This window comes from Neomonachus schauinslandi, chromosome 5 (assembly GCF_002201575.2).
Source record: "Neomonachus schauinslandi chromosome 5, ASM220157v2, whole genome shotgun sequence".
Lineage (NCBI taxonomy): Eukaryota > Metazoa > Chordata > Mammalia > Carnivora > Phocidae > Neomonachus > Neomonachus schauinslandi.
Genome location: NC_058407.1, coordinates 60,960,069 through 60,987,568, shown reverse-complemented (window position 1 = coordinate 60,987,568; position 27,500 = coordinate 60,960,069). Strand labels below are relative to the sequence as shown.

The window sequence follows — 27,500 nt, the reverse complement described above, 5'->3', positions numbered from 1 at the left end:
CACTCCCTTTTAATTTCATGCAACTACTTCTGTATAACTTATTCACAATTCACAAAGCATTTCACATTATGTATTTTATCCTCTTGATGTCCAGAAGCAAATAGTCTCATCCCCATTTTATCTACAAGGCAAGTGAAGCTCAGAAAGGCCAACTGATTTGTCCAAGGATCCACACATCCAGTGAGCTGTGGATTATTTTCCTTAACCCGCCCCTTAAATACCACAGTAGCTTAAACCCAGTTTCTCTGAATTGAAGTTTGTTCTTTTTCACATCAGTCCAGACAGGATTGGAGAGGAGAGATATACCTCACCAGGTTGTATTTACATTATACTCTTGTTGATCTATACTCTCTTTATTCCCTTCAGTTCTGGTTGACACTAGAGCTAGGAAGACTTTTCTTAATTGGAAGTTATGAAAATTAATCTTCAGGAAAGTTGACTGACCTTTTCATGGTCATAGAACCCCTTGGAAGCTGATGTTCATTGGTCTTTAGAGCAAGCATCTACTGAGCTGTCTAGAGACCAAGAAGCAATGTTACAATAGCCAGATCAGCAGTAGCATTACTATCAAAAATGGCACTATCAAAAATACCGGTGCTAATCCTTACAATAATTCCCACAAGGAAGGCATGTTATCCCCATTTTAGAGATAATAAAACTGAGGTACAGAGAGATCTGTAACTTGCACATTATCACAAAGCTAGTAAATAAGGTAGTAAGATCCAAACCCAAGAATATCTGAGTCCAAATGCCCATGCTTCTGATCACTATGCTTTCCCGTTGAACTACTTCACAAGTACGAGCTATATGTGCACAACTGAACTTCTTAGATTGAACAGAGCTTTGGGTAGGGGCCTGAAAGAGGAGAAATGGATACATGACCACTCTTGGCTCTTGAACTCCCAAGCCAAAGTCTGTATTCTGGCTGTAGCACCTGTGGTACCCATGCCCTTCTCATCACTGACTGTTCCACATGACCAATTACTTTTCCACACCATACTTTCCTTTCTTCTCAATACCAAACTCCTCCTTCCCAAACTCCTTGCTCACTGCCCTTTCCAAGAAAGACGTCTCAGATGAATAAAAGTTTCTCGGATGAATACTCCAGTCTCTCCATTTCTCCATGACATCTGCACACTCTGGGAAAGAGTGTGTTGTATTTAACTATCAAATGCTTAAAGATGAATGGTGCCTGACCAGGGTCCGCATCTTGCCCATCATTTTCATGTGTCCCAACTCCCCCATACGCTACATGGCTCCAAGGTCTTCTTGCCCTCCCACAAAGCACCCACTCAGGACAGACAGTGCCATGAACAAAGGAAATTGAGACTCAGAGAGAATTTCAAAATGCAGTTTATTGCAGCAATACAAGGAAGGGGGCAGTTTAAGACCTCTCCACAAAAGACAATCAACTTGTTCACACTTTATATACAAAACCAAAGCAGCACAGAGCTTGCTCCAAGAAAGAGGGTATTAAGGAGTGTCCAGAGCATGTGCTCCATGAACAGCAAAGAAGCTGTGGTTCTAACCAGCCCTCATCTGACTGACTTAAGGAGGTGCTTTGAAATGTAATGTGTGTAGTGGTCATTGCTGAACTGTTTCTCGGGTAAAGCACAAAGCAGGGTCATAGCCAGAGGGACTGAGAGTGCCACTGATCTAAAAACTTCTTTGGGAAGCAGAGAAGATAGGAAAGAGCTGGGGAACTGGGGTGAACTGGTGTAACTAATGAAAGCTCTTTTCTCCAGTGAGGCTGGGGCAACTGACCTTGGTCTTGCCAAGCATATTTGGCAGTGATGGAGAGGGAGAGCTAACAGGATGGAGGACACCTCTTTATCTGACTGCTCTGGAATAGCTGGTGGAAACAAACTTCACGCTGGAACTGCCACTAGAGGTCTTGGTACGGCCAGAGCTGGATCCCCGGCCTCCGGAGCTCCCTCCGGAACCCCAGCTGCCCCCTCCAGAGCCGCCTCTGTGGCCCCCACTGCTGCTACCGGAGCCGTAGCCACCCCCGCCGCCACCTCCAGAGCCGTAATTGCCACCGCCCCCGCCTCCGGAGCCGTAACTGCCACCGCCCCCGCCTCCGGAGCCGTAACTGCCGCCTCCAGAACCATAACTGCCGCCTCCAAGACCGTAGCCACCGCCGCTGCCGCCGCCTCCGGAGCTGAAACCACTGCCTCCTCGGCCACCACCTCCACTGATGGTGGTGTGGCTGGTGTTCACAGCTGCAAGGGGACACTCAGTTATCGTCAGCCCACCTCCCTTTCCAGCCCAGCAAAACCTGCACGTGCCCCCCGGGAAAGCAGCTTGTACTTACACACGCTCACGCTCGGGGTACACTCTCCAGACATCCTGTAGGAAGAAGAAAAGCAAATCCCTCATGACTCTCCAGCTGCCGAGGAAGAGATTCTCCCCATTTGGGGCTCCTCCTCCCCACTTGATCTGAAACCCCATCCAGTCCCCTTGGCCTCCCAAACTTCTGCCATCTTCTCAGCGCGAACACAGAGAGAAATCTCCATGGAAGATAGACAAGAGTCGTGAAGTGAGTGCCATTACCTTTAGACCAGATGACATCTGAGCCAGCCCAGATGGAGAATAGATTATTCCTTCTCAAAGCGCTTCATGGAGATGTGATAGCCCTCCAAACAAAGTTGAGGTCCCAAAAAGACCAAGTCTTTCCTCCTGCGCCCTATACCTCTCCTCTCCCCCTACCCAGGACAAGCTGCAGCCTCTTGGCTGCATGCTGGATAGCAGTCAGCTTACAAGGGAAGAAGCACCGTAAGAAATGGCCAAACTGCCCAGGGTTCTGTCCTCACCTGCTTTCCTCTCCTTCCAGAAGGGTTCTGTAGGTGGCGATCTCCATGTCCAAGGCCAGTTTGGTGTTCATCAGCTCCTGGTAGTCACGCAGCAGGCGGGTCATGTCCTCCTTGGCCTTGTGCAGGGCGTCCTCCAGCTCGGCCAGCTTGCCCTGGGCATCTTTGAGGGCATTCTCACCACGCTGCTCGGCATCACTGATGGACTGCTGCAGCGCGGAGATCTAAGAGAGGAGAAGCCCATATGTTACACACTGTCCTATCACCTAATCCCACCCTTGCCTTCGTATCTCAGATTACTCTGTCCACCTCAGTGAGGCTGCTACCCTGGGTCCAGCAGAATCACAACAGTTTTAAGTCAACTCATGGCTCTGGATAACACATCACTGCCTCTGGATAGCTCGTCACTGCGTTACTTCCTTAAAAGCCCTTAAAGGGAAAGCAGCAGCCTCTCCTGGCCCTGACTTGAAGCTTTTCTAACCCTTACACACCTGACATTCTTCTAAACTCCTACCCTGAAACCTCCTGGCCGCCTTTCCTCTCATTCACCACGTCTTTGCATCATGAGCTAGATCACTCATGACCATCACATCCATTTCTCTGCCAGGTCATTTTCACAAGCTTCCCTAAAGAGAACCCAGCACAAAAGCTGAATTGTGGAAATCAGAATGATCACCAAAGGCTTGGAGCAGATTGCAAGATTCAACACTAGGAAAGTGTCCTCCAGTTACCTGAGCCTCCCTCCCCAATGCCATATATCTACAGCTGAGCAGTAGAAGGAAGGAACAAGTACCTGCTTCTTGACACTATCAATTTCAGATCGAAGTCTCTGGGCCATCCGATTTAGCTCTGAAATCTCCATCTTTGTACTTTTCAGATTGTCCCCATGTTTGCCAGCAGTTATCTGGAGCTCTTCATACTAAAGATGGTGCATAAAGTCAATTAGATGTGGCAGAGCATACCATGGCTCACACATACAAATATAAGAGAAAACACAGGACAGCAAGACAAGACATTTCAGGAAAACTGGCTAGACATTCAGCTCATTCACCTTGGTCTGGTACAGTGCCTCGGCCTCAACCTTGCTCTTCTGGGCGATCTCCTCATACTGAGCTTTGACCTCAGCGATGATGCTGTCCAGGTCCAGGCTGCGGTTGTTGTCCATGGACAGGATGACATTGGTTTCGCTGATTTGAGTCTGCATCTGGGACAGCTCCTGCAAGACATATTAGTTCAGTGACTCTTACAGTGTTAAAACAAAACACAACTTAGAGGGAGGAGTCAGGAGATGGAAGATGTATCTTTGTTCTTCTGGATAGTGATGGGCGTAGGCTCAGAGGCTCTTCATTTGGGTAAACGTGGTCAAAAGCAGAGGACTTACTGCCTGGTAGAGCACTGTGAGGAAATCAATTTCCTGCTGCAAGTTGTCAACTTTGGCCTGAAGGTCCACCTTAGTCATATAAGCAGCATCCACATCCTAGAGGAATAATGGACATCGTGAAGTCATGTTCTTCCCAGGGCAAGTCCCTCTCACCAGCTGTAAGGGGCCTCTCCAAGTAGAACAAGCATTTGGAGTCTCCTCCACACCTTCCTACTCCAGGCGGATCACAATCCCTAGACTGCCCCACCCCTTGGAATCACAATCACAGGACAGCTCGCCTGAGTCGCTGAAAACTTGCCTCCCTGCCTCCTCCATGAAGGCCTGAGAGAGCTGGAGAAGCAAATAGCCTGGATAAGCCCAGGTCCATGATAATGTGGGGGGCAAACTCTATTCGGCTATTCATCAGGCCCCCCACCAGGTTCTCCACGTCATGACTTCCTTCTGCTTAGTAATTGGAGACCCTCTTATATTCTTTATTTCAGATGTGAGGTCCATTCTACACATTTGCTCACCTTCTTGATGGTAACAAATTCATTTTCTGCATTTGTCCGCTTGTTGATCTCGTCCTCATACCTACAAGGAAATCAGAGGGATTTCGATATTTGGAGAAGGTGAGACCTAAAGTTCAGCTTCCCCAACTGAGATTGGCATCAGCTGTCATTGCCTCCTGTTATTAGCCTAGGACAGCTTGGCCACCTCTTCCTCCTGAGCAACAAAACTGCTAAGCTGTTCCCAGCTTCTGAGAAGAGGAAGAATTCTGAAAATGCCAAATTAATTGGTCTCTAACCTAAGAAAAGATATCACTACATACAGTCTTAGCTTAAGACTCATAGCCTTAGCTTGCCACTTTCAGGAAATATTTTAGAACACAAGTCAAGGATTGCCTGGCCAGTCTTCCTTACTTGTTCCGGTAATCTTCCACCAGGTCTTGCATGTTCTTCAATTCTGAATCCATACTAGACTGGTCATTCTTCAGTTGGTCCACTCTCCTTCTAAGATTGTTGATGTAGGACTCAAAGTAGGGTTCTAAGCTGTGGGTCCGAGTGGAGGTGTCTACCTGCTGCAGCAGCTCCCATTTTGTTTGCAGCACCTGGTTCTGCTGCTCCAAGAATCGCACCTGAGAACACAAGCCGCCATTACCAACTGATGCAGAAATGGAGCCCACTGGCCACTGAGTGCCATAAGCTACCCCACAGTGAGACCCATGCCTCATTTGGAAAAGAATTTGTTCTTTCAAGTCCTGTTTTCCTGGCCATGGCAGAGAAATAGGAAGAAGATCAAGTTAGCATCATTTTTTTAATAACAAAATCTAACTCACTGTTAATTCACAAAAGATTTGATTTCCTGAGAAGGGTAATTTTTATACTGTTGCAGCTAGAACTTTCGAAGGGAGTAACTAGACAAATACCAAACAGCAAAGCCCTATATAAAATTACTGCAATTACACTTGAAGTGGTTACATGATGCTTAAGAGATTTGCCTTTCAACCTTTTTAGGTAGATTGCCATAAACATTGGTATGCATTCTGTAAGCATTCACACATTCAGAGGTATGTTGGGGAAATCTAAAATAGAATTTGAAATCTATTGTGGATAACTTTGAGTTGACAGTATAAGTATAAAAAAAAAAAAAAAAAAAAAAACTTGTACCAAGGTAACATTTTCAGAGGGCAGAGCTCCCCTCCTGAAAGCAAAAGATGTTTGGTGCGACTTACTACATCCTTTCTGCTACAATATCACAGTGCACTCTATTCACCCTCAACTCCCTTTTTATGGTTAGGAAGACCTTTCCAGAACTCTCATTTGCACCCTAGAGAGCTGAGTTAGCCCCATTTCTATTGCCTTCATTCACCATATGTAAGTCCCAATTCAGCTCAAGAGCTGAATGAAAAGACACTTTAAGGTGACGTCACATTGACCCACACTTATGTAGCCCACGACCTCTTTGTTCAAGAGAGAGTTTAGTCATTAGAATCATTCACAAGAATACTTATAACATATCTCCCAGAAGACAATTCCACAAAATATCCAAACAGAAACTTGAGGCTGAAACCCAAGCAATCCCAAATGGACCAAGAGCAGCCCTCCACGTGTGCACTGAGCAGATAAACTCACCTTGTCAATGAAGGAGGCAAATTGGTTGTTGAGTGACTTGATTTGCTCCCTTTCTCGAGTCTTAACTCTTTGGATCTCAGGGTCAATCTCCACATTAAGGGGTTGCAGAAGGCTCTGGTTGATGGTGACTTCCTGTATGCCACCAGGGGGGCAGAAAGGCCCAAAACCGCCTCCACCAAAACCGCCTCCACCAAAACCACCTCCACCAAAACCACCTCCACCAAAACCGCCTCCACCAAAACCACCTCCACTGCCAAAACCTCCATAGCCGCCACCACCAAAACCACCACCCCCAAAGCCACCACCACCATAACCACCACCAAAACCACCATGTCCACCTCCTCCGGCCACACTTATGGAGATACTCTTACTGCCACCAAGGTTGACAAGGCTTCGACTTCCAAAACGACCGCCACCACCACCACCTCCACATCTTCCCCCTGAAAATCTCCCACCACCTCCCCCGCTGTGGCGCACAGAGCTGCTAGTGGTCCTGCGTTGGAAGCTGACTGCTCCGGCAGAGCCAGAGCTAAAGCCCCCTCCACTCCGGAACCCAGACCTAGAACTAAAGTTTCGATTCATGCTGCCTTGGAGAGAGTTGGAGCAAAGTCGGAAAAGGAAAGGAGCTCACACTCCTCTACCCCAAGCACAGAGACTGTTCCTTATATACAGGGAGTGCATGGGCTTGGTCCTCGAGTCAGCGGGACACAGAGCCTGTCAAGGGTTTGGTTTGCCTGCAGCCATACAAGATTTTTACGAGCCTCAACAATACGAGAAACACTACACACCTAACTCCCAGGATAGCTCTCAAAATTGCTGTGCATGCAAGATCGATTATGTGGTAATCGTTTTATCAGACAAGATCTCTCTTCAAGTGCTTGTGACTTTGGGAAAATAGGACCCTGCATCTGCCACCTGGTGCTTCTTGGTAGGATTTCATAACCTCCTGTCACAGAGATAGGTATGTTCCCATTCTTGCCTTGCCCTTGTAAGCTGCTAAGCACACTGTCCCCTCAGGCCTGGCAGGTGCAACTCTTCACGCTCGAATCGGAGGAGGAACTCTCCGGCCCATTTCTGAGATTGCTCTCTAGAGCCCAGAGCTCACCAAGTCATATCTCCTGACCTCGAATAAGAGCTTTAATAAGTGAAAAATTAAAAGAACATATTTTTATTACATGTGCATTAATATTATAGGAAGAGACACTGGCAGAGAATAGGATGGATGGGCAGGTGCTCTGGAAGGGCCAGAGGAAAAGACATGTTCTTTTCTAAGTTTGCCAGTTGTTCCTTTTCCTCGGAGACAGGCTGGGGCAGGAGATGGAGACGCCAGCAAAAGGAAACTGGTGCAAATGGAGGGCATGCAGATGCCGGTGGGAAAAGCCAAGAGAGCTGGGAGGTAATGGGGAGAACCTAGTCCATACATTCTGTAAAGCAAAGGGATGGAAGTGAGGCTTCACAGGGGCTTGGGGCCTGACACCAGATGACATGGAAAGACGACTGTAGATTTGGAAGGGAGGACAATGATGCGAGTCTGGAAAGCCTGATCCGAGAAGTGAAAACTGTTTCCGGACAATAGTAATGGCAATAGTAACGGGTATGATAAATAGCTAAGATGGACGAAAAACCGGCGCAGGACCAGGCACTGTTCTACAGCTTTTATATGTATTCACCTATTTCATTTTCACAACTCTGAGACAGATGCTATCATGCTATCCGTTTTTAAAACAGGGAAACTGAGGCACCAAAGCTCCAATTTACAAAGGTGGTAAGGGGCATGGCGGGGAGTTGAACTGAAGATGCTGAGTGACAGTGTGCGGGATCCTAACCAGTGTGTTGTCCATTGTCATGGACAGAAGTGGGGTTGAGATCTGGAATGACCTGAGCCCCACATAGACTTCCGTTCAGAGACTCCTTCGAAGCCCAGCCTGCTCCCCACACTTGCACATGAACACAGAATTGAAGACTCGGTGAGAAGCCAGTGCTAAGTTCAGTGGGCTCTGCGCAGCTCCGAGTGGTAAATCACAGGCCTGTGTGGGAGGTCCCCACTGTGGGATACAAGACACAGGGGAGAAGGCCCTCCGGCCGGGTGCCCTGTGCTCCTGAAGCAGCACAGCTGGATGTCAGCCCTCCCCAGCCCCACCTCACCGCTGAGCCTTGTCCCTTCCTTTCTCCCACAGGTTTTGCACACACCCTCCTCCAGAAAGTGCCCCTCACCTCTCCACTGGTCCCCCTCTCACCCCTTATCTTTGTGATGCTGTTGTCTGGGACTCGGTTCTAACACTAACATCTGTGGGCTGCTAAACCAGCCATCTATCTGGGGAATGAGTAATTCAGATCTTGTTCCTAACTAGGAATAATGGGACCTGGGACGGTCTTGGCATGGTAATGACTGTTGCCTAATCACCTCCTGACGAGCAATCAAAATTCTTCTAGTTCAGCACACTCCCTTGTGAGACTTGTCGCTCTGCACATTGATTCCTTCTAGCAGTTTGGAGGGGTGTGCCCCTGTGTGTGCATGTGTGTGTGTGTACATGTGTGTGTTTATTCTCTCGCCTCTGCCAGCCAACAACAGATCTCTCGGGGACCCGTTCTTCCATCCCCAAACTGAGAAACTGACAGTAAAAGCCAAGAGGTGGACAGTCGGACAATTGATAGACAATTTACAGAGCTGCAGAACTTACTGTAGGGGCTACGGTGAGGAGGGAGAGTCAGAGGGAAAAGAAGAAACGAGAAGGTATAAAAATCACCATCAGCTGACATTTTGCGCACTTCACCTGACCAAGCGCATACACCAACGCTAGCCCCACGGGAACCACGAGAACGAAGCAGTCAGACTGTTTGGACCCATTTTACAAAGTGGAAAACCAAGGCGCAGGGAGATGAGGGGACTTGCTTAGACACTCCAGCCCGGAAAACACACACCTGGGACTAGAACCCGAGTTTCCTGGTTTCAGTTCAAGTGTTCTTCCTTCTAAACATGAGAAGAGGCTCAAGGACAGGCAAGTGGAACAGGTTCCTGTACATGAGCGTCAGATGACGACAGAAGATTCCCATCTACAGGGACTCAAAGACCACACCATCTAACCCGCCAATCAAACACGTGAGAAGGCAGACCCAACGAAGTCAAAACATGTGTCCAAGTCATGAGATCCATTCCTGGGAATCGTCCAGTTTCTGAATCAAACTCCCATTCTGTTCCCATGGCTCACTTTTGCGGGAACCCAGCGGGTCTGGAAGCTGCGATGCCACCAGCCATCCCAGCTCATCCTTCCCTGCCATGTCCCCAGGACCTCAGTGAGTGTGCAGTGATAGTAAAAGGCAAATGTGGGAGAAAAGCGTGAGCCACGCACCCTTCCTCCTGGCTTCCTTGCAGGCCCTGCATTTATAAAATAAAGAGAGCATGAAAGAGGAAAGAGGCACCCACATCCACAGGCACCGACTATGAGCTAGGAGCCGCATCTCATCTAAACATCACCCAACGTCCTCACCATGGTCACTAGGATTAGCCCCATTTTAAAGAAGAGACAACTTAGGTCCATGGAGGTTAGAAGACATGCCCCCAGCTGGGAACTGACAAGCCAAGCCTGTCAAACTGCAAGAACATGCCTGCCTCTATCCCAAAGGCCTCCTCGTGTCACGGGCCCACCCCCACGGCCTACAGGTTTCCTGCCGCCCACTCGCTGAGCCTCATGTCTTGACCTTCCCACTCCCATGCTTTACCCAAACCATTCAACCCTCTTCCCTCTTCCTCTGTTCCTCTCCATCTGACGAACCCACTCACACTCTTCTCTCCCTGATGGGTCTTGCAGCCTGTCAGTGACCCACTTCAAACCTCTACTCATAAGCAAGCTCTGGGGGCACCCACAATCTCCATTCCTGAGCATTTGGGCCTGAATCTGGATTTGTCCATCAGGCCTTGAGAGCAAATGCCTACATCTCCCCTGCTCCGCCAGGCAGTGGACAAGGCCCACTCTTCCAGGGAGTTTTCCTTGATTAAAGCCACTCGGCTGCTCCACTGGTTTCTTTTTCTAAGCTCAGTTGCTGCCAGATTCAAGTGCATATTCACATGTGTGTGTATGTGTGTTTGCTAGTCCCTCAATTGCTCTGGAAGCCTTTTGAAAGCAAAACTAAGTCCTCTGTGTCTTTGGATGCCCTCCTCGAACACCAATTGCTCCAGCCTCCCACATAGTCCCCTGCACCTGAAGGGTACCCCCACCCGTGCTGGATATCAGAGTGCCAGAGCACTTCCAATCCCGAGGACCCACACACATACCCCGGAACCGATCACTGGGATGAAGCTGCCACAGGCAGGCTGCGGGCATGGGCAGGAGCAAGGGTGGTGATGTTTTGATAGCTTTTTGCAGGATGGGACTGAGTTGAAGAGAGACATGCAATGACAAGCCATCCAGCCCTGCGGGACTCCACCAGGGACAAGAGAAGGAAATTTTAGGGGAGTGGGGAAAGCTGAAGCCTGGGGGGCATAAAGGAGAGTCGCAGACAATGGGGAGGCGGGGTGAGATGTGGAAAGCCGGCAGCCAGCAGAGGAGGGGCCGAGGCTTTTTATGCAGAAGGAAGAGGTGCCCAACTAGGGAAGCCTAGGACAGATAGCAGGGAAGGAGGCCCCCAGTGGCTTGCTAGCAGGTTTGGCGCAGAATAGAGGCCAGGAAGGAGGAAGCCAAAGATGAACATGTAGGAGAGGGGAGGTGGATGTTGTCTGAGCTATGGAGTCAGCCAGAGACCCGCTCTTGACTGCAAATTTCTAGCTGTGTGACTTTGGGTAGGTCACTTGCCCTCTCTGAGCCTGAGTTTCCTCATCTAAAAGAGGGACTGCATCTACCTTAGAGGGAAACCAAAGTGTAGTAGATGCTAGATAGAGGAAGAGGGAAGGATTCTCTCTCACTATTGTATTTGGAAGGATCCAGAAGATGATATAACAATCAGGAAAAACTTTGGAACAAGACCCGGTTTCACTGGAAACTAAAAAGACCTGGAAAAGCAGCTTAAGTTTTTGCGATAAGGTCATCTTGTGGGTGAAAGCCTTGGGGGAGGAAGGGAGCATAAGTCTGTAACAAGGAAGGTAGGGGCCCATCACACACAGGAGGGAATGCTGAGTGCACCTGCAGCCCAAGGGGGCTAGGCTAGCTGGGAATTACCGTCACTGTGGAATACCTGTTCTGTAGAGTGGGGACAAATCCCCATGCTGAGCATGCTGGGACAGGTGTGGAAGCTGGAACACACCCTCGGAGCCCCCAGAAGCCCTTCCAGCCGGGCACTGGGACATTCAGAACCATTCCTCACAACATCCCAAGTTCCCAGCTCAGTCTTCAACAGAGTGTTGATCAACCTGAAGACACACAGTTTCCTGGACTGATCAGAAAGCTGATAAAACCAGGGCAGCAGGGGCGCCTGGGTGGCTCAGTTGGTTAAGCGACTGCCTTCGGCTCAGGTCATGATCCTGGAGTCCCGGGATCGAGTCCCGCATCGGGCTCCCTGCTCGGCAGGGAGTCCGCTTCTCCCTCTGACCCTCCTCCCTCTCATACTCTCTGTCTCTCATTCTCTCCATCTCAAATAAATAAATAAAATCTTTAAAAAAAAAAAAAAAAAAAACCAGGGCAGCAGGTCCAACCAAATGATGGGAGTTACACCGAGCTTGAAGAGGGCCTATCAGAGCATATGGCTCATGATTGGAAGACGCATCCTGGGCCAAAGGTCCAGTAATGGAGGGTGAAGCAACACTCTTCACAGGCTTCCTGATATCGAGGACTTTCCCAGCCCAGAAACGTACACCTTGTCCAAGGTCAGACAGAGTTAGAATTTTATTGAGCCAATGGTTGCTCCTTCCATCACCATGTTCCTAGATGATAATCTATGTAGATGAGAAGCTGGTGGAATTAAATTTAGATTCCCAGAGCGCCCTGCCCTGCCCTGCCCCAGCCTCTCAGCTGGAGGAGCTGCGGGCAAACTCCCTGGGAGTGGCCTCCGGCCCTCCTTGGTGCTCCCTCCTGCCCGCCCCTCTGTTGCTTGGTGGATGGGCCTGCTTGACTCTCCCTCAGAGTATCAGCGCCATGGGAATAGCACTGACCACAAGCAGGGATGGAATGCTTCCTGGCCCCTGGAAGGATCACAGGTGTTCCCCCAGCCCTCCCCCAGGGCCCATGAGAACCGTATGAGATACCGCACGTGGAAGCATTTTGTACATGGTTAGAGGGCTATGGGATGGCTCTTTGCTGTCACTGGGGTGAGCTACACTGAGATTCATTTGCTCCTGATAGGATCTCATTGTCTCTAACAGGAGTATTGTTTATACCAGGAGGCCTCCTCCCAGCATCTTTTAGTGCTGACGCCCTGGCTCAGGCCCGGAACATGATATCAAGGCCTTTCCTTGGAGTCCAAGATCCTCCTTGGCTAACTCCTCTCTCCTTACCCTACCTTTCTCATGCCCCTGCCCTGTGGAATCTCTGTTCCAGTATTCTAGGATTCAGGCATGTGATTCCCTCCATCTGCCCCCCAGTTCTCCATGATTGAGAAGGTCAAGGTTTCTGAAGAGAACAAACAGGGTCATGTTTTTTGGGAAAATCCCAATTACTGCCCAGAAGGAGAAGGATGGGCAAGATGACCTCTGATCCACCTTGCCCTGTGTTTTTATCCAGAGCCAGCTTGGGTTTCCTAAGCACATCATATGCGCAGGCATGATCCCGGCGAGAATCTAATCCACACCCTGGACTAGGTCTGTGGTGTCAGAAAACTTGGGTTCATTTCACCATCCTTGGCCCTTGGGCCCTTGGCCTCTCCATGACTTGATCATTCCTTGGCATCTGACCTTAATTTTCCCCAGTATAAAATAGAGAGTAAAACTTTTTTCTCAGGCTCCATCACATGAACTCTGAGGGCAGCAAAGGGATGAATGGCTGCCATACACATATTCCCACGTATCATTCAGTCCCTCCCTCAACCTCCTGCCAGATAGTTAGCCAACCTCTGCTTGAAATGTGCCAACTCCTCACGCCTCTCCCATCTCAGGATCAATAAAAATTGCTTCTTACCCTGAGCCAAATCTGCTGCAGTTCCCACCTGTTCATCTGGGTCATCAGCTGGGGTCAACCCCTCTTTGCCAAGGAAACTCTTCAAATCTTTGCAGTTAACTGTCACATCTCCCCCCAAAGACATCCAGGGCCTTCTACCGTCCCCCTGTGGCCAGGTTTCTGATCACCCACCCCTGCCATCCTAGCCACTGTCATCTGAATGGACTCCTCTTTAGTAATGTCCTCAGAGCGGTCAGACTACAGAAGAGCCAAAGTGACCTTGGCACACTACTCTCTTCCTGGTCCCCACGCTTGTCCCCACTGGCCACCAACTGCTGTTGGCTCATGCACTGTCACCATCGGCAGCTGAACACTCTAAACCAAGTTTACACCCACTGCTGTTTTTTCTCTCCCCATCCCTGTCCCGTGCTCTTGGGTTTTTGTTTTTTTTTACTTCAAGTGTGGCATGGCTTCTGTCTACGTCCTCTCTCCTTGCCTTCGGGCAGCCCCTCTGCCCACCTCTCCTTTCCCAGCCCGTTCCCCCACAGGTCTGCTGCCAAGGTGAGATGGGGAGAAGCCTCTCAGAGAGAAGGTAGGCACCTGCGTGGGAACACACTGTCTTATCAATATGGGCTGCAGTCATATTTGAATGAATCCCATATCCAACTATCATCTGTACTCCTTCAGGGAAGAAAAACTTAGGTCACATCTTTTATGCAACTCCTTTACACAGACTCAGAAATATCACATAGGATAAGGTGGTAGCTTAACTTGCTCCATTCTTGAATGTCTGCATCTATGCTTCCCCCAGAGGCATGGATTCCAGAAGACCCTGCCCAGGACCCCCACTGGGTGAATGGGCTCAGTCTCTTATCTTCTGAGCTCCTGTCTCCTGGGAGCCGGACCTCTCTCACTCACACACATTCAGTCTCTCTTATCTTTGAGTCTCTGGAAGACTAGCCCCCTGTCTGAAGGGCCCTTCCCTGAGGCCCTGCCCTCACCTACTTCTACGGTTTTCCCCAGGCCTGTTCCACTTTCTAGCCCTCTAGGAGGGCCAAGCTTTGGGGTGAAGCTTCCCTTCCCCAGAATTGGCATCTACTGCAGGTCCCACAGCTCCTGCAATGGAGGGTCTGCCTATGTCCACAGGACAGGCCTTGCTACCACCTTCAGGCTAAAAGGTCCGCAAGGACACATTGCTCTGATTTCTCCTCCCTCTGAACTTTCCCCTCTGCCATAATCTATCATTTGGGTTGTGAGTACCTGAAGATTCAGAAACGGGTTCAGCCAACATTGCATTCCCAGGCCGAGGCCTCCTCCTGGCACGCGGCCAGAGCAGAATGAATGCATGCTGAACCAATGTATGACTGACTTCGGAACGAGCGGCCACTTTCAGCACTAGTAAGATCATGTCTGCAAGGTCTTTTAAGATCATGCAATAAAAAATAATAAAAGTAATACTTCCCAGATATGAATAATTGCAGAGGCCTGCAGAAATTTAAGAAGAAATCACTTATCTCTGACTGAACAGCAGTTTGAGATCACAGAAAATTTTATTGTAGAAACACCAGAAATGTCAAGCCCTTCAAGGTACGCCCTTCAACCAGGAAATGATGCGGTCACACCACTCCGCAAGGGACCCCCACTGAGCCCATCCGATGCCCCAGAGAGAATCAGGGACTTGGAGGTTGCATTAGGACTCAGCAAGAAAGCAAAGGTGACTCCAGTTCTTAGAAGCAACACCACCCTCCCCCTCTGCAGGCCTGCTAGTTGGCTTATAGTTTCCCCTTCCTGTCCCCTCCAGCGCATCTCAAACATTGTGTGTAAGGCCTGAAAGGAAGGGTTAAATTCTCAGGAAGTGCTCAGTCACAGAGAACAGGAGGCAGAGGGACTCTGAGAGCCCAGGAAAGGGCTCCATGCTTCCTTACACATAACAGGCAGCTTCCGGACTGATCAGGATTGAACCCTCCCAAGACCCATGCTTAATCTTCCAATTCCTCTGGGCCTGGCACCTGGACACAGCAGCTCTAGGTGGCACGTGCCCAGCTTCCTGGACAATTCTCAGGAGGGCCATTATGGAGCAGAGCTCAGGAAGGGCCAGGCTGCCAAAGAATTGGAGCTGTCAGGAGGGGCAGGACAGAACAGAACTCCATGGTTTCCCCCACTGACTCCTCTATTTGGGAATAATTAGTCCTCCCAGGGGACAAGGATGCATGCCCTCTGAAATATTCCCACCTTGAGCTGTTAGCCCAGAGAATAATGCTTCTTAAGATGGAGATGCAGAATCAGGACCAGACATACTTCAAGGTGTCTGATGAGGACAGCAAATCCATACTCTCCATCAACATGCAAGTATGAGGCTAACAGACCAACAGACAGGAATGGGTCCCCGGCACAGAGGTTCCTCTTGCCAAGCTACTCGCCCAAAGGCCTCGTTCTGTGGGTCCCCTAAGGGATGGATTATTGTTCACAGGGCAGCCCAGGTGTAGGAAAGGGAGCCTGGGGGTGAGAAACCTGGTGTCCTTGACATTAACTCTCCATTATCCGCTCTGTAGATACTCTACAGGCTCTTTTTCTCCAGGGCTAGACTGGGCCCCTGGATGTCCGCAGGGGCAGGGGCAGGGCCAGCAGAGTGGAGTCTGAGTGGAGAGCGGTCTGGCTGTGATTCTGTCAGCCAGCCAGCGCCCTCCAAAGACAGATCTGCTGTTTGGGGTTATCCGCCTGCTTCCCCAGCTAGCGTGGAACGCGTTAGCAAAGCTGCAGAGACCCATGAGGGAAAGGTAAGTGAGAGGGGTTCAGAAAGGGCGCCGGGGAGGAGACAGGAGAGCGCCCTGCCGGCGGGGCTGTGTGAGCCTCCCTCTACTCCACGATTCGCTTGGGGGAAGTGTTGGTGGAGGTCTGGATGATCTGCACGCGGGACGAGCCGCCGCCGCCTCTGCCCCCGTACTTGCTGCTGCTCCGGCTGCTCCCTCCGTAGCTCCCGCCGCCGCCGCCGCCGCCGCCGCCACCCGCGTATCCACCTCCACTGGCCCCTCGGGAGCCCCCTCCGTAGCCGCCGCCGCCGCCCCCGCGGGAGCCGCCGCCGCCGGAGCCTCCAGAGCCTCGGCCGCCGCCGCTGATGGTGGTCTGACTGCTCTGCACAGCTGTGGGGAGAGGGCAGCCCGAGCTGGGGTCAGAAGGGCTGGCCGGGGGACCCGCCTGCACCTCCCCCCTGCACCCCTCTGCACCCGCCCTGGGGCAGCCTCCTGCACCCTTAGTCGCAGGCAGCGTCTGACTTGCAATACCATATAGGATGAAAAGGTTCCCCTTTTCCAAGTATTCTTCATAGGACAAAGCCCTGGGTGTTTTACGGAACTAATGAATCGTTGAACACTACATCAAAAATCAATGATGTACTATATGTTGGCTAATTGAACATAATAATAAGTAAAAAGAAAGACAAAGCATGTCAGGACCCGTTTTCATTAGCCATATACCTTGACGAGTTCTAAGCTACTACTGATTATTAGGTCTCATCAACATTAAGATACATAAGCACTAAAATCGGAACAATTTATTTCAGTGAATTTCTCCAGGCTCGGCAGTCTATTGGCTCACTGTGGTTTTTCATGGTGCAGGACTAGAAACTAAATTGCTGACTGCCGGTCCCTGCTGGCCTGCCCTCCCCAGCCCTCCCTCTGCCGGGGGCCCCAAGGAGCCCCCCGCCTGGACCCTGCTACTTACAGATGCTCACGTGGCTCTGCAGCTCCCCTGACATCCTGTAAAAAACCAAAGCACACACATCGGTCAGACCAGCAAAGCCAGGAGGAAGGCAGGTGACAGCCTGGAGACATCCAGAGCAGAGATAGTCCCGTAAAGTGAAAAACTGTCCCCAAGCTTTAGGGAAAGGTGGGTGCACAGGCCAGGAGGTCAGGAAGTGAGGGGCTAGAAGGGGTTTTAAACAGTTTCTGAAAGCCATTTAGCACTGGCTGCAGTGCCTTAGGTTGGGGTATAGGGACATTCTGCTCAGAGGCAGGGGAATGATGCCAATGACACATCCTCTGCTTCTGATTTGAATGTTTCTGCTCAGCCCGGGGCTACCAGTCTTTCCAGAAAACAGGGATTGTCTTCCCTCCAAATAGTCCCACCGCTCAGGGATGCAGCCTGCATGCTGGCCCCAGAAGCATGGCCCACCTGCTCTCCTCGCCCTCCAGCAGCTTGCAGTAGGTGGCAATCTCCACGTCCAGGGACAGCTTGGCCCCCAGCAGCGCCTGGTAGTCTCGCAGCAGTCGGGCAAGCTCCTCCTTGGACTGCTGCAGGGCCTCCTCCATGTCCTGCAGCTTCTGCCGCGTATCCTGAAGGGTCTGCTCTCCTCTCTCCTCTGCATCCGAAATGGCCATATGCATCTGCTCAATCTACTCAGGAGAAAGTCGCAGAGAAGAACCGAATGGGGGGGTGAGTTTCAGGAGCCCCATTTGGCAGGGCCCTGTGGGAGGCGGCATGCCTGGTCAGCCCACCCTGAGCATCCTTCTCACCTGCTTCTTGTTGTTGCTGATCTCTGCCTGCAGCCTCTGGATGGTGCGGTGGAGCTCAGCGATCTCCATCTTGCTGTTCTTCAGCTTGTCTCCGTGTCTTCCCGCTGAGATCTGGAGCTCTTGGTACTGAGGGTCAAAGGCAACATCATGGTCAGCCTGCTGCGCACCACGAGGCCTTCCACGAGGGAGTGAGTCTGCCTTCCCAGGCCCTGCCCAAAGCTGCTCTCCAGGGACAGTTCCCAGGTACGCCCCACCCCAGAGCTGTGATGCCCGCCATACACACTCCCGTACCAAAGCTCCCTCATTTGAGCCATGACATCACACACACACAGTCTTGTTCAAGCCTCCCTCCTTCTCATCAGTCTCTGGGCCAGACCCACATCCCAGACAGACAAAGCTGCTCCTGGATGCCCTTTTCCACCTACTTGTTCCCCCATCTAAGCCTTACTAGAGGCCCTTACCCACACGGGGACCTCTTCCCTTTTGCCACCATACCTATATTCCTTCCTACCCTTTTCCAGGATGGTTTCCCTAGCAGCCACGACCTTATTTCCTCAGAGGCCCTCAGCATGCCCCTTGTTTATTCCCATTCTCCTCTCTATGTCATTTCTGTATCTACATGGCCCCATCAGTAGGCTCCCCTGGGCAGGGCTCTGGAGGAAGCAAGGGGCGAAGGGTTGCTGGTTCAAGGGAAGCTCTGCATTCTGATGCTTTCCCTGTTGACCATCTGCCTCCCCGGTCTGATGCTGAAATCCATGCCGCTCAGAACCCTTGCCTGCAGGGCAGTGAGACAGAGGCCCGCCAAAATTGGAGTTGAGAAAGCAGATCGCAAGTGTCAGGAGCTCAGAATGTAGGGACCGGCCTTTGACCCTTAACTACAGTCTTCGCCCTCCGAAAAGGTCCGAGTCCATTGATATTAAAGAAGTAATCAAAGATGTGCCCGAAGACTTAGCCACAGAGATGTTTATCTGACAAAGGTAAATTCTTACCACCGAGCATCATGCTGCTATTAAAAGTGACATAGAATATTTAATGTCACAGAACGGCATTCACAAGTAATAAGTGAAAGAGTAAAGTACAGAACCACAGCTTAAAAGATCTCATTATGAAAAAAGTAAGAATAAAAAACATTATAGTGGTTTAGGGCATGGGTTTGTAGGCGGAGCACCTAAGTTTAAGTCCTGCCCCTGCCGCTTACCAGCCATAAGACCCTAGGCAAACTAGGTGAGTTCATACTCTACTATCTTCAAAACAGGGGTAATCAACTCCTTACCTCACAGGGTTGTTGTAAGGAGTAAATGAAATTTTATATATATGTATAAAATGTATATAGATACATGTATGTATGTGTGTGTGTGTATATATATATATAACTTCCAAAATAAGAGAAAGACAATAGAAATTCTGAGGCTATGTCTGGTTTGGGGTACCAAGTCTGGGTGGAAGGGCAGCAATGCCCACCTTGGTCTGGTACAGCGCCTCGGCCTCATCCTTGCTCTTCTGTGCGATCAGCTCATACTGGGTCCTCACCGCATCGATGATGCTGTCCAGGTCCAGGAAGCGATTATTGTCCATAGACAAGATGACATTGGTGTCGCTGATGTGGGTTTGCATCTGCGACAGCTCCTGCAAGGCATAGACCACAGGCTGACTCCTTCCACTCTCCTCCTGGGGCCTCAGTTTCCCTCTACTGTCCCCTCAAGGCTCTTTGGGGAAACCAGAAGCCTGGGCCAGATGTGAGTCTTGGGGAAAGTTCTTTGAAAAGTTGTTGCACCCCAAGAGGTGTCTTAACTAAAGGTAAAGGCCCCCAGACCTAGCTTCTGGGGAGAAGAAAGAAGCGTGAATTCAGAGCTCCTGTAGGCACCACCTGCCCATCATGCCTCTCCTGTGCCCTCTCTCCCCGCCTTACTTGGCTTGGCTGCCATCTTGGGCCCTCTGACAGGCAGACTTGCTCCTTGGGAAATACATGAGCTCTCAGAGCTGTAGAAGGGACTCTCTTTGCGCAGCCATTCCCTCACTTTTGAGCCTGGGCTCTACCACCGACTAGATGAGTGACTGAACTAGTGATTCAGTCTCTCAGTGCCTCAGCTCTCTCATCAGCAGAATGGAGACCAAGGCGGGCAAAGCTCCTTGCACAGCATCTGGCCCAAAGTAGACATGAGCAACAGTAGGGCCAGGGGTGGTAGAAGGATATTATCCATCACACTGTAGGCTTCGTCCCTTTAGGATCCACACTGTCCTCTCCTACAGAATTCCCCAATAGCCCTATTGGATTCCCAGCACTGGTGAAGATTTCTGGTCAGTTTTGTCCCTGTATGTCCTGGATATTAACCTCATTTCCAGATAGAATGAAGAGCTGCTCCATCTTCTCCCTCAGGACACTCCCTGCCTCCCATCTCCAGCACCTGCACCCAGGAATCTGAGCACTGGGGGTTGGGAGGCTGACTCCAGTCCCAGAGTTGAGGTGACTGGGGAGAGGAGTCCCTAGTGGGTCATGCTGGGTTTCATGCCTCCCCCTCCAACAGCCCATACCCTTTGTGACATGTGAGGAAAGAGAAGGGTTTCTCATGAGGACTGAACTCACCATCTCAAATAAATACTTCAGGAAACTGATCTCTCCAAACAGAACATTCACCTTGGACTCCAGGTCTACCTTGCTCATGTAAGCAGCATCCACATCCTGAACGGCAAGCAAAAATATTCTGACTTTATTGTCCAAGTGTCGCCTGCCACTAGCTCACTGGGTGACCCAGGCAAGTGGCAAAACCTCTCTGGGTTTATTTCCTTGCCTGCAAATTTCCTCACCTCACTCAGGTGAGGGACCTGCAAAAACTCTGGCTTTCCTGACCAGGAAGAAATGTGACACCAAGGCCCTCATCCCAGTCAGTCACACAAAGCACGCCAGGTCCCTCCCCAGGTCTCAAGGCTACACATAACTGATACTCAACGAGTGTCAGTTGATTGAACCTCACATTCAGGACTGTGGAGAGATAAGCACTCAAGGAAGCCTCAAGATTCCTATCGACGTCACTTTCAGACTTAACCCCTTCAGTGCAGGGGCCCAGCCTTCAGGCCACACCCTCAACAAGCTGCCCCCAGCAGTCACCTGTCCACCCCTTGGTCACACGGCATCCCACAGGAGTTCCTCACTCTGCTCAGTCCCCTGGACCCACAGTCCCCCTGGGACCTCCCCCATCCTTCACCTTCTTCAGGACGACAAAGTCATTTTCAGTGTTGGTCCTCCCGTTGATCTCTTCCTCATATCTGTGGGAAGAGGTGAGAAACACAGATAGGCTGCTGAGGCTGACCTTGGCTCCTTGAGATTTCTCCTCACAGCAAGCGGCTTGGAATGTCCCAGATTTTTAGTGTTAGACTTTGGCTATCCCCTACCAGAGGATAGCCATTTTTTGCAGCTGAGGACATAAATAGCCGCTTATACTAAATTGTTTTAAAGAGAAAAAAATGTCACCTACAATGTTGCCCCCCAACACCTTCAGTGTGAATTTCATCTTTCCCTTTTTGAGTCACACAGTCTTGACTCTCTGATTGGTGTGTCAGGGTGATGTCAAGGGTAGCACCCTGCACCCCTAGCATGGGGAGGGAGAAGCCTCTCAGTTGCCTGCACGGGGCTGGAGCAGATGATCTGGAATTAGACAAGTCCCGACCATTATGATTAATAATAGCTAGTGCTTAGTATGTGCAGGCACAGTCTGGGAACTTATTAAGCATAATGTCATCTAAACAAGTGGTGCTCAAAGTGTGCTCCCCAGTCCACCAGCAACACGTGGAAGCATACTAGAAATGCAAACACTCTGGTCGCATTCCAGGCCTACTCAACCAGCCTGCTGCACACCGAAGCCTGAGAGCCCAGATCTGCCTGTCACGCAACCCAACAGGGAGAGTGCTTTCCATCCCCACTTTACTAAGGTGAAAACTAAAGGCTTAGAAAGACAGACTTGCAAGCAGCTAGAAAGTGGCAAAACCCACTGGAACTTGGCTCATCTGGGTCCAGCACCCTGAGGATAGTCTGCCCTTCCCCACCCAATACATTTGAGAGCTGACTGGTACCACCATCCTACCAGAGCTGCCATATGCAAGATGGTGCCCTCTGCCATTGTGTGGTACAGAGCCGGGTGGCTGCCCCTGGGGACCCTGGTCCACCCTTCACATACTAACACTAAAGCAGAATGTCTTGCCCCTGAATCAGTTCCCTGCCATGCTTCCCTCTGACCCCTTTACCCTGCCTGGGCTCTCACTTGTTCTTGTAGCCCTCCAGAACATCCTGCATGTTCCTAACTTCTGTGTTCTGGCGCATCTGCTCAGCACTGAGAAAATCCACCTGCCTCCGCAGCTCACTGATGTAGTTCTCCAAGATGGGCTCCAGGTCATTCGTCCAAGTAGAGGTGTTTACTTGCTGTAGCAGCTCCCACTTTGTTTGTAGCACCTGATTCTGCTGCTCCAGGAATCGCACCTAGGAGCAAGAGACTTCCAAGTTCACCCCAGGCTGTGGGTCCAAGAAGCATCCCCCACGGGTAGGAAGACTGGCAACCACACAGCATATCTGGACCTCAGAGAACCAAGGTGGCCCCTCTTGGGATCTGAGAGCTTCCCTAACTGCGGGACCAGGACACACAGAACACAATGTGGTTTCTGATGGTTGACCAAGGGCTGTAAGGTCAACTTGCCTAAAATTAACACTAAGTTACTAAGCCAACTCTGGTTTTGGAGGCAAACCACCTCCACTGGAGTGCCTTCTTCCCTTCAGCTATAGCCACGGATACCACAGAGCTGTCACTCCCACACTCCACACTCCGTGCCAACGTACGGCAATGGTGATCCAGAGCATCTGAAACACTAACATCTCCAAGGCTCATTTCTCTTTGTGGCTGAAGTGCTTTCTGTGATTGAGGAGAGGAGACAATAAGAGAGAAGAAACTATTTGACTTAGAAGATTATACTGAGTTCTGAACAAACCAGCCTGGGTGCCCCCATCCTGCAGACCCCACCACCTCTGCTGTCTGCCAGTGTGTTTCAGGAAGGTCACCTCACTTAAATGTTAACTCCGAATTTAAAAAAAAATAAATGCTCCCACTTTTTATTTTTTAAAAGGTTTTATTTACTCATTTGAGAGAGAGGCAGAGAGCACGAGCGGGGGGAGGGGCAGAGGGAGTGGGGAAGCAGACTCCTCGCTGAGCTGGAAGCCCGATGTGAGACTCAATCCCAGGACCCTGAGATCATGACTTGAGCTGAAGTCAGATGCTTAACTGACTGAGTCACCCAGGCACCCCTGTTCCCACTTTTTAAAAATGTTGTGTAATGTATGCCCATGCCCCAAAGTAAGGACTTTGGGGGTGTCTAGTGTTTGGGAAATACTCATGTTGCTATTCCCTTCATTAACTTTCACTGATGCAGAAAATGGAGAGTGGGCATCCTCCTATATTCCTACTATCTCTCTTCCGGAAACTGGGCACAAAGGTCAGGTACAGGGTCCAGAGAGCTGACTGGCTATGCTGACCAAGTACATGGATTGTGCTCCGCATGATCATGATCAACCCTCACCTTACCTCTGCAGGTTGCCCTTAGATGGAGCCTCCCTCCCCATGCCTTTGGCGAAGATAAGGGATGCCTCTATGCTTTGCTTAGGTGCGGACACACACACACGTGCACACGCACACAACACACACACGCACACTCCAGGATCCTCCTGGGAGTTGTGTGTGAGGACAAACCCACTGCTTTGTGCAGTCAAAACAGAACCCTGAAGACACTCCCCTACAATGGGGCACCAAGGTGGATGCCCCAAACCCCCGGCCCTTAGGACTGCCCTTCTGAGGGGCCAGCCCTTGTTAACTCCCTTTGGATTCTGACTCTAGGCTAGGAGACGTGCACAGTGAATGCTATTCCCCATGGCTCATTTGTGTTAGCTTCATCAAAAAGCAAGAGCTAAGGCAAGCAGATCTCACAGGTTGTCTCAGTTTGAACCACCCCCCCACACACACCCCGCCATGGGAAATTCCTGCCACCTGGCCTCGTTTTGCTCTAGAGGCACTGCCAGAAGGTGGACAAATCAAACAGGGGTCTCAGCCCTGTGCTCAGTATTGTGGGAACTGAAGGGAACAAATCTCATGGGCCCACAATAGAATCTCCACATCAAATAGACAATGAGGGGCAGATGAGCCAGAGCACTTTCTCCCCCTGCACACAATACCTCGGAGCACATCAGCAAAAGAACCCGGGGTTCTCATCAGGCCACCCAAACTGCAAAGGCAGAGACTGGCTGCGGGGAGCGCCAGGCAATTTTAGTAAGATTTAATCTCTAGAAAAATCACTGAAAGCCGTTGTGATTTTTCCCAGGCTCCCCAAAACACTCCCGGGCTCTGTCCCATCAGCACAGATGAAACTTAGCATCATACTGAGCTCACCTTCGTGCTGGGAAAAGCACACCCCTCTTGGCTTGTCGTGACCCTCTTGCTTATGACACTCCGGGCCCAGGGACCTCCTGCTGCCTCCAGCAGCCCAGATCTCCCCAGCTCTTTGCTTGGCTATGCCCTATTTACCCTTTTGATCTCAACTAAAGTGACGTCCCCCTGTTTATAATTGAATCTCCCACACCCAGAATAGTCTGGCACATGATAATTACTCAATAAATACATGTTGAACGACAAATCAAATCAGCCCTTCGGGTGTCAGGCTTGGACACTCAGAGAGTAGAAATGGACACAAAGGCTTTTGTAGAACCAACGACAAGGAAAAGGGACCTCAGGAAGGAAAGGGATGGGGTGCATCTCTTCCCATGGGGACACCGGCCTGGCTTTGTTCAGCTGAGCTTGAATCCTCTATGCCAGGTGGTGAGTGGCCTGGATAGTCTACACCCGGAGGCATGTGAAATATCTAGTGTGTCATATGGTCTTAGGGACAATGGAGAAAAGTAACACAGGGATGGTGGACAGGGATGCTGGTGTGGGGGTGCTATTTTGAAAAGGGAGATCAGGGAAGGCCCCGCTAGGATAGTGGCATCTGAGAAAAGACCTGAAGGAGATGAGGGAGCGAGCCAGACCACTCTTGGGGAGGAGGCATTCAAAGCAGAGGGAATGGCAGGAGCAAAGGCCCTGAGGCAGGCGTGGGGTGGTGGAGGATGCAAGCACGCAATAGTGTCCTAGTAAGCAAGAGAGAAACAGGAGAGGAGCACGGAGGGACTGTAGGGTCACTGCAGACAACGAGTTTGTACCCTGGGGAGCTAAACTCCTGCCCTCACTCTGTTCACTAAACTGTGCAGCTTGAGAGATGTTCCACCCAGTGGTAGCAATGTTGCCTAATTCTCACAAATGCAAGCCAGGGGTGAGCAGTAGCTGCGGGGTGGAGGCCAGATCACACAGGGCCTTATAGGATCTTGGCGTTTATTCCAAATGAGACGAACAGCCAATGGGGGATTCAAAAAGAGAAGTGATGCAATGTTTTTAAAGAATGCCTCTCGTGTGGCTCTGAGGATGGACTATATGAGGTTAAGGGTGAAAGCAGAAAGACCAGATCAGAAACTAGAGTCAGAATCCACTGCAGTAGAAGCCTTCTCCCTTCCAGCCAGGCCAGAGTCCTGGGGGCTCTTTCCTCTTGGTCATGACAAGCCTTAGGGAAGGACAGGTTGCCACAGTCTCCTGCAACTTCGCCTCTGCCCATAGCCCCACACCATAAAATGCAACGAATGTCCTATATTAATGGTAGGAACCACAATCAAATGAGTCCCAGGAGATCAGTTACCAGTAGCCCATGGCCATTGCACTGACCTCCAGCCCTCTCTTCTCCTGTCTTCTCCTTTAGCTTAGTCTTGACCTCCAGTGGTGTCACCTCCTTACTCCAGTCAAGCTCTCCAAGTCCCTGCCCTTGCCTGAGGTATGATGATGTTCAGTCAAATTTCCCATCCAAGGTGATCAGAAGTAGCCAGAAGCACTTTGTTCTGTTGAACTCCTGTTTGGCTATCTTTGGGCCTCAACACTCTTACCCCTCTTCCCCTAGCTCACACACTCTGTCCTTTCCCAACATCTACCCAGATATCAGAGACTATATATACAGCCCAGTGGTTGATTTTAGCCATGGTTAATCTGCAGTCAGACCATAGGTCAAGCTCTGGTCTCAACACTGAATTCCTATGGGACCGAGGGGAAGTCACTGAGCATCCTTGGGCCTCTGTGCCCCAGGGTGCTTCTCACCATATCCCCAAGAACAAAGAACTTGCTGGGGAGCTTACAGGGGCTACTGTGCCTCCACTTCTGGACGAAAGGAAATGCTGGAGGAAGGTCTTTACCATAGACCTCTACCGGCCTCTGCTTGCTGATCTGGGTCTGGACCAGCCCTAATCTGAGGTTTAATTAGGGAACTAAGGAGAGTGGCTACAATGGCTCCATCTGGCCCATTTTTGGCCTTGGATGAACTAAAACAAGGAACACTGATAGAATCCTACTTAGTCTGCTTTTCACTTTAGCCCCCAGTAATAACCTCAGAGCATTCACCTAGGCTATGTCATGGCTCCTTGAAGACAGGACCTGTGTTCTAGTCTCTCTGTAGTACCTGGCACTATATCCGACATATAGTAGATGTTTAGTAAATATTTGTGGGATGGCTGTGTGGATGGATGGATGGATGGGTGGGTATATGGAAAGTGAATAATGATGAATGAGAATGAAGTCACTACACCATGTATTTTTTCTGTGGGGTATTTTCACACTTCTTACCTGCTTTCCTGCCAAAAAGAAAAGATAAAAATAAATCCCCTCAATAAGTCAAATTGAGGCCTAATGAGGTAAATGCTTTCTTAAGGTCCCAGAACATATACTTCTGGACGTGATTGGTACCGCCAAACTGAGATAGTACAAGGTGGTAAGAGGTGGCAGGGCGCAAGGCCCTCTCAGTTATTTGATCAGGGGCCAGAGACTCACCTGCCCTTGAGGTACTCACCTTGTCAATGAAGGAGGCAAACTTGTTGTTGAGGACCATAATCTGCTCCCGCTCCTGGGTCTTGACTCTCTGAATTTCAGGATCCACCTCCAAGTGAAGTGGCTGAAGTAGGCTCTGGTTAATAGTAACCTCTTGGATGCCCCCTGGGGGACAGGAAGGACCAAAGCCCCCAAGCCCAAAATTGCTACCCCCCAAACCACCTCCTCCATAGCCACCACCTCCAAAACCACCACCCCCAAAGCCACCACCTCCAAAACCACCTCCCCCAAAACTTCTGCCCCTTCCTCCAAATCTCCCTCCTGCTCCCCCACCCTGGCAGAAACCACTGGCACTTCTCCCCACTAAGCTAATGGAGATGCTTTTACTGCCTCCCAGATTGTAGAGGCTCCTAGAACCAAACCCCCTGGCATGGCTTCCATACCCACCACCACCACCACCACACCTGCCTCGGACCTGACACACAGACCCCACAGCTCGACTCCCCCCACCAGAGCCTGCAGAAGAACCAGCGCTGTAAAACCGCCTGCTCCTGGAGCTAAATGCCGACTGAGAGCTAAATTGGCGGCTCATGGTTACTAGAACATCCAGAGAAGTAGCCAGAAGAAAAGTCCCAGCTGGAAGGAGGCAGAGACCCAGGAGGGAAAAAGCTCTGACTCCTTTAACAAGAGATCTGGCTTAGTCCTTATATATACATGCATTTGCTGGGCTGGGCA

The 27,500-nt window shown here is 50.5% G+C and overlaps 2 protein-coding genes across 5 annotated transcripts; both read right to left on the bottom strand.

The window, feature by feature from the left end:
* Positions 1-1,335: 1,335 nt before the first annotated feature.
* Positions 1,336-6,963, bottom strand: KRT1 (keratin 1). 4 transcript variants are annotated; one of them, XM_044915395.1, is made up of 10 exons: positions 6,306-6,963; positions 5,094-5,308; positions 4,704-4,764; positions 4,192-4,287; positions 3,862-4,026; positions 3,604-3,729; positions 2,814-3,034; positions 2,315-2,349; positions 2,049-2,222; positions 1,336-2,018 (listed from the first exon to the last, which is right to left on the bottom strand). In XM_044915395.1, exons 1-10 carry the CDS (start codon positions 6,885-6,887, stop codon positions 1,831-1,833), a joined length of 1,863 nt encoding a protein of 620 aa, XP_044771330.1. In that variant the 5' UTR covers positions 6,888-6,963; the 3' UTR covers positions 1,336-1,830. The 4 variants fall into 4 exon arrangements, with proteins under 4 accessions (XP_044771330.1, XP_044771332.1, XP_044771331.1 ...); XM_044915397.1 differs by having other exon boundaries at positions 1,336-2,222; positions 6,306-6,505; positions 6,581-6,963; XM_044915396.1 differs by having other exon boundaries at positions 1,336-2,222; positions 6,306-6,565; positions 6,614-6,963.
* Positions 6,964-14,909: 7,946 nt separating this feature from the next.
* KRT77 (keratin 77) lies at positions 14,910-27,430 on the bottom strand. The gene is made up of 9 exons (XM_021686756.1): positions 26,788-27,430; positions 22,095-22,309; positions 21,042-21,102; positions 20,423-20,518; positions 19,300-19,464; positions 17,839-17,964; positions 17,498-17,718; positions 17,048-17,082; positions 14,910-16,467 (listed from the first exon to the last, which is right to left on the bottom strand). Exons 1-9 carry the CDS (start codon positions 27,355-27,357, stop codon positions 16,184-16,186), a joined length of 1,773 nt encoding a protein of 590 aa, XP_021542431.1. The 5' UTR covers positions 27,358-27,430; the 3' UTR covers positions 14,910-16,183.
* Between the last annotated feature and the right edge of the window lie 70 nt (positions 27,431-27,500).

What these genes read in the sequence shown, in the direction of transcription:
- KRT77 (XM_021686756.1), bottom strand. Translation starts at nt 27,357, where the DNA reads ATGAGCCGCCAATTTAGCTCTCAGTCGGCATTTAGCTCCAGGAGCAGG. An exon ending in CTGGAGGGCTACAAGAACAA is followed by an intron (nt 21,103 to 22,094) that starts GTGAGAGCCCAG and finishes CTCTTCCCACAG; the next exon opens with ATATGAGGAAGAGATCAACG. An exon ending in GCAGAGCCACGTGAGCATCT is followed by an intron (nt 16,468 to 17,047) that starts GTAAGTAGCAGG and finishes CTCTCCCCACAG; the next exon opens with CTGTGCAGAGCAGTCAGACC.
- KRT1 (XM_021686672.2), bottom strand. Translation starts at nt 6,887, where the DNA reads ATGAATCGAAACTTTAGTTCTAGGTCTGGGTTCCGGAGTGGAGGGGGC. An exon ending in TTGATAGTGTCAAGAAGCAG is followed by an intron (nt 3,035 to 3,603) that starts GTACTTGTTCCT and finishes CTCCTCTCTTAG; the next exon opens with ATCTCCGCGCTGCAGCAGTC. An exon ending in TACCCCGAGCGTGAGCGTGT is followed by an intron (nt 2,223 to 2,314) that starts GTAAGTACAAGC and finishes GTCCCCTTGCAG; the next exon opens with CTGTGAACACCAGCCACACC.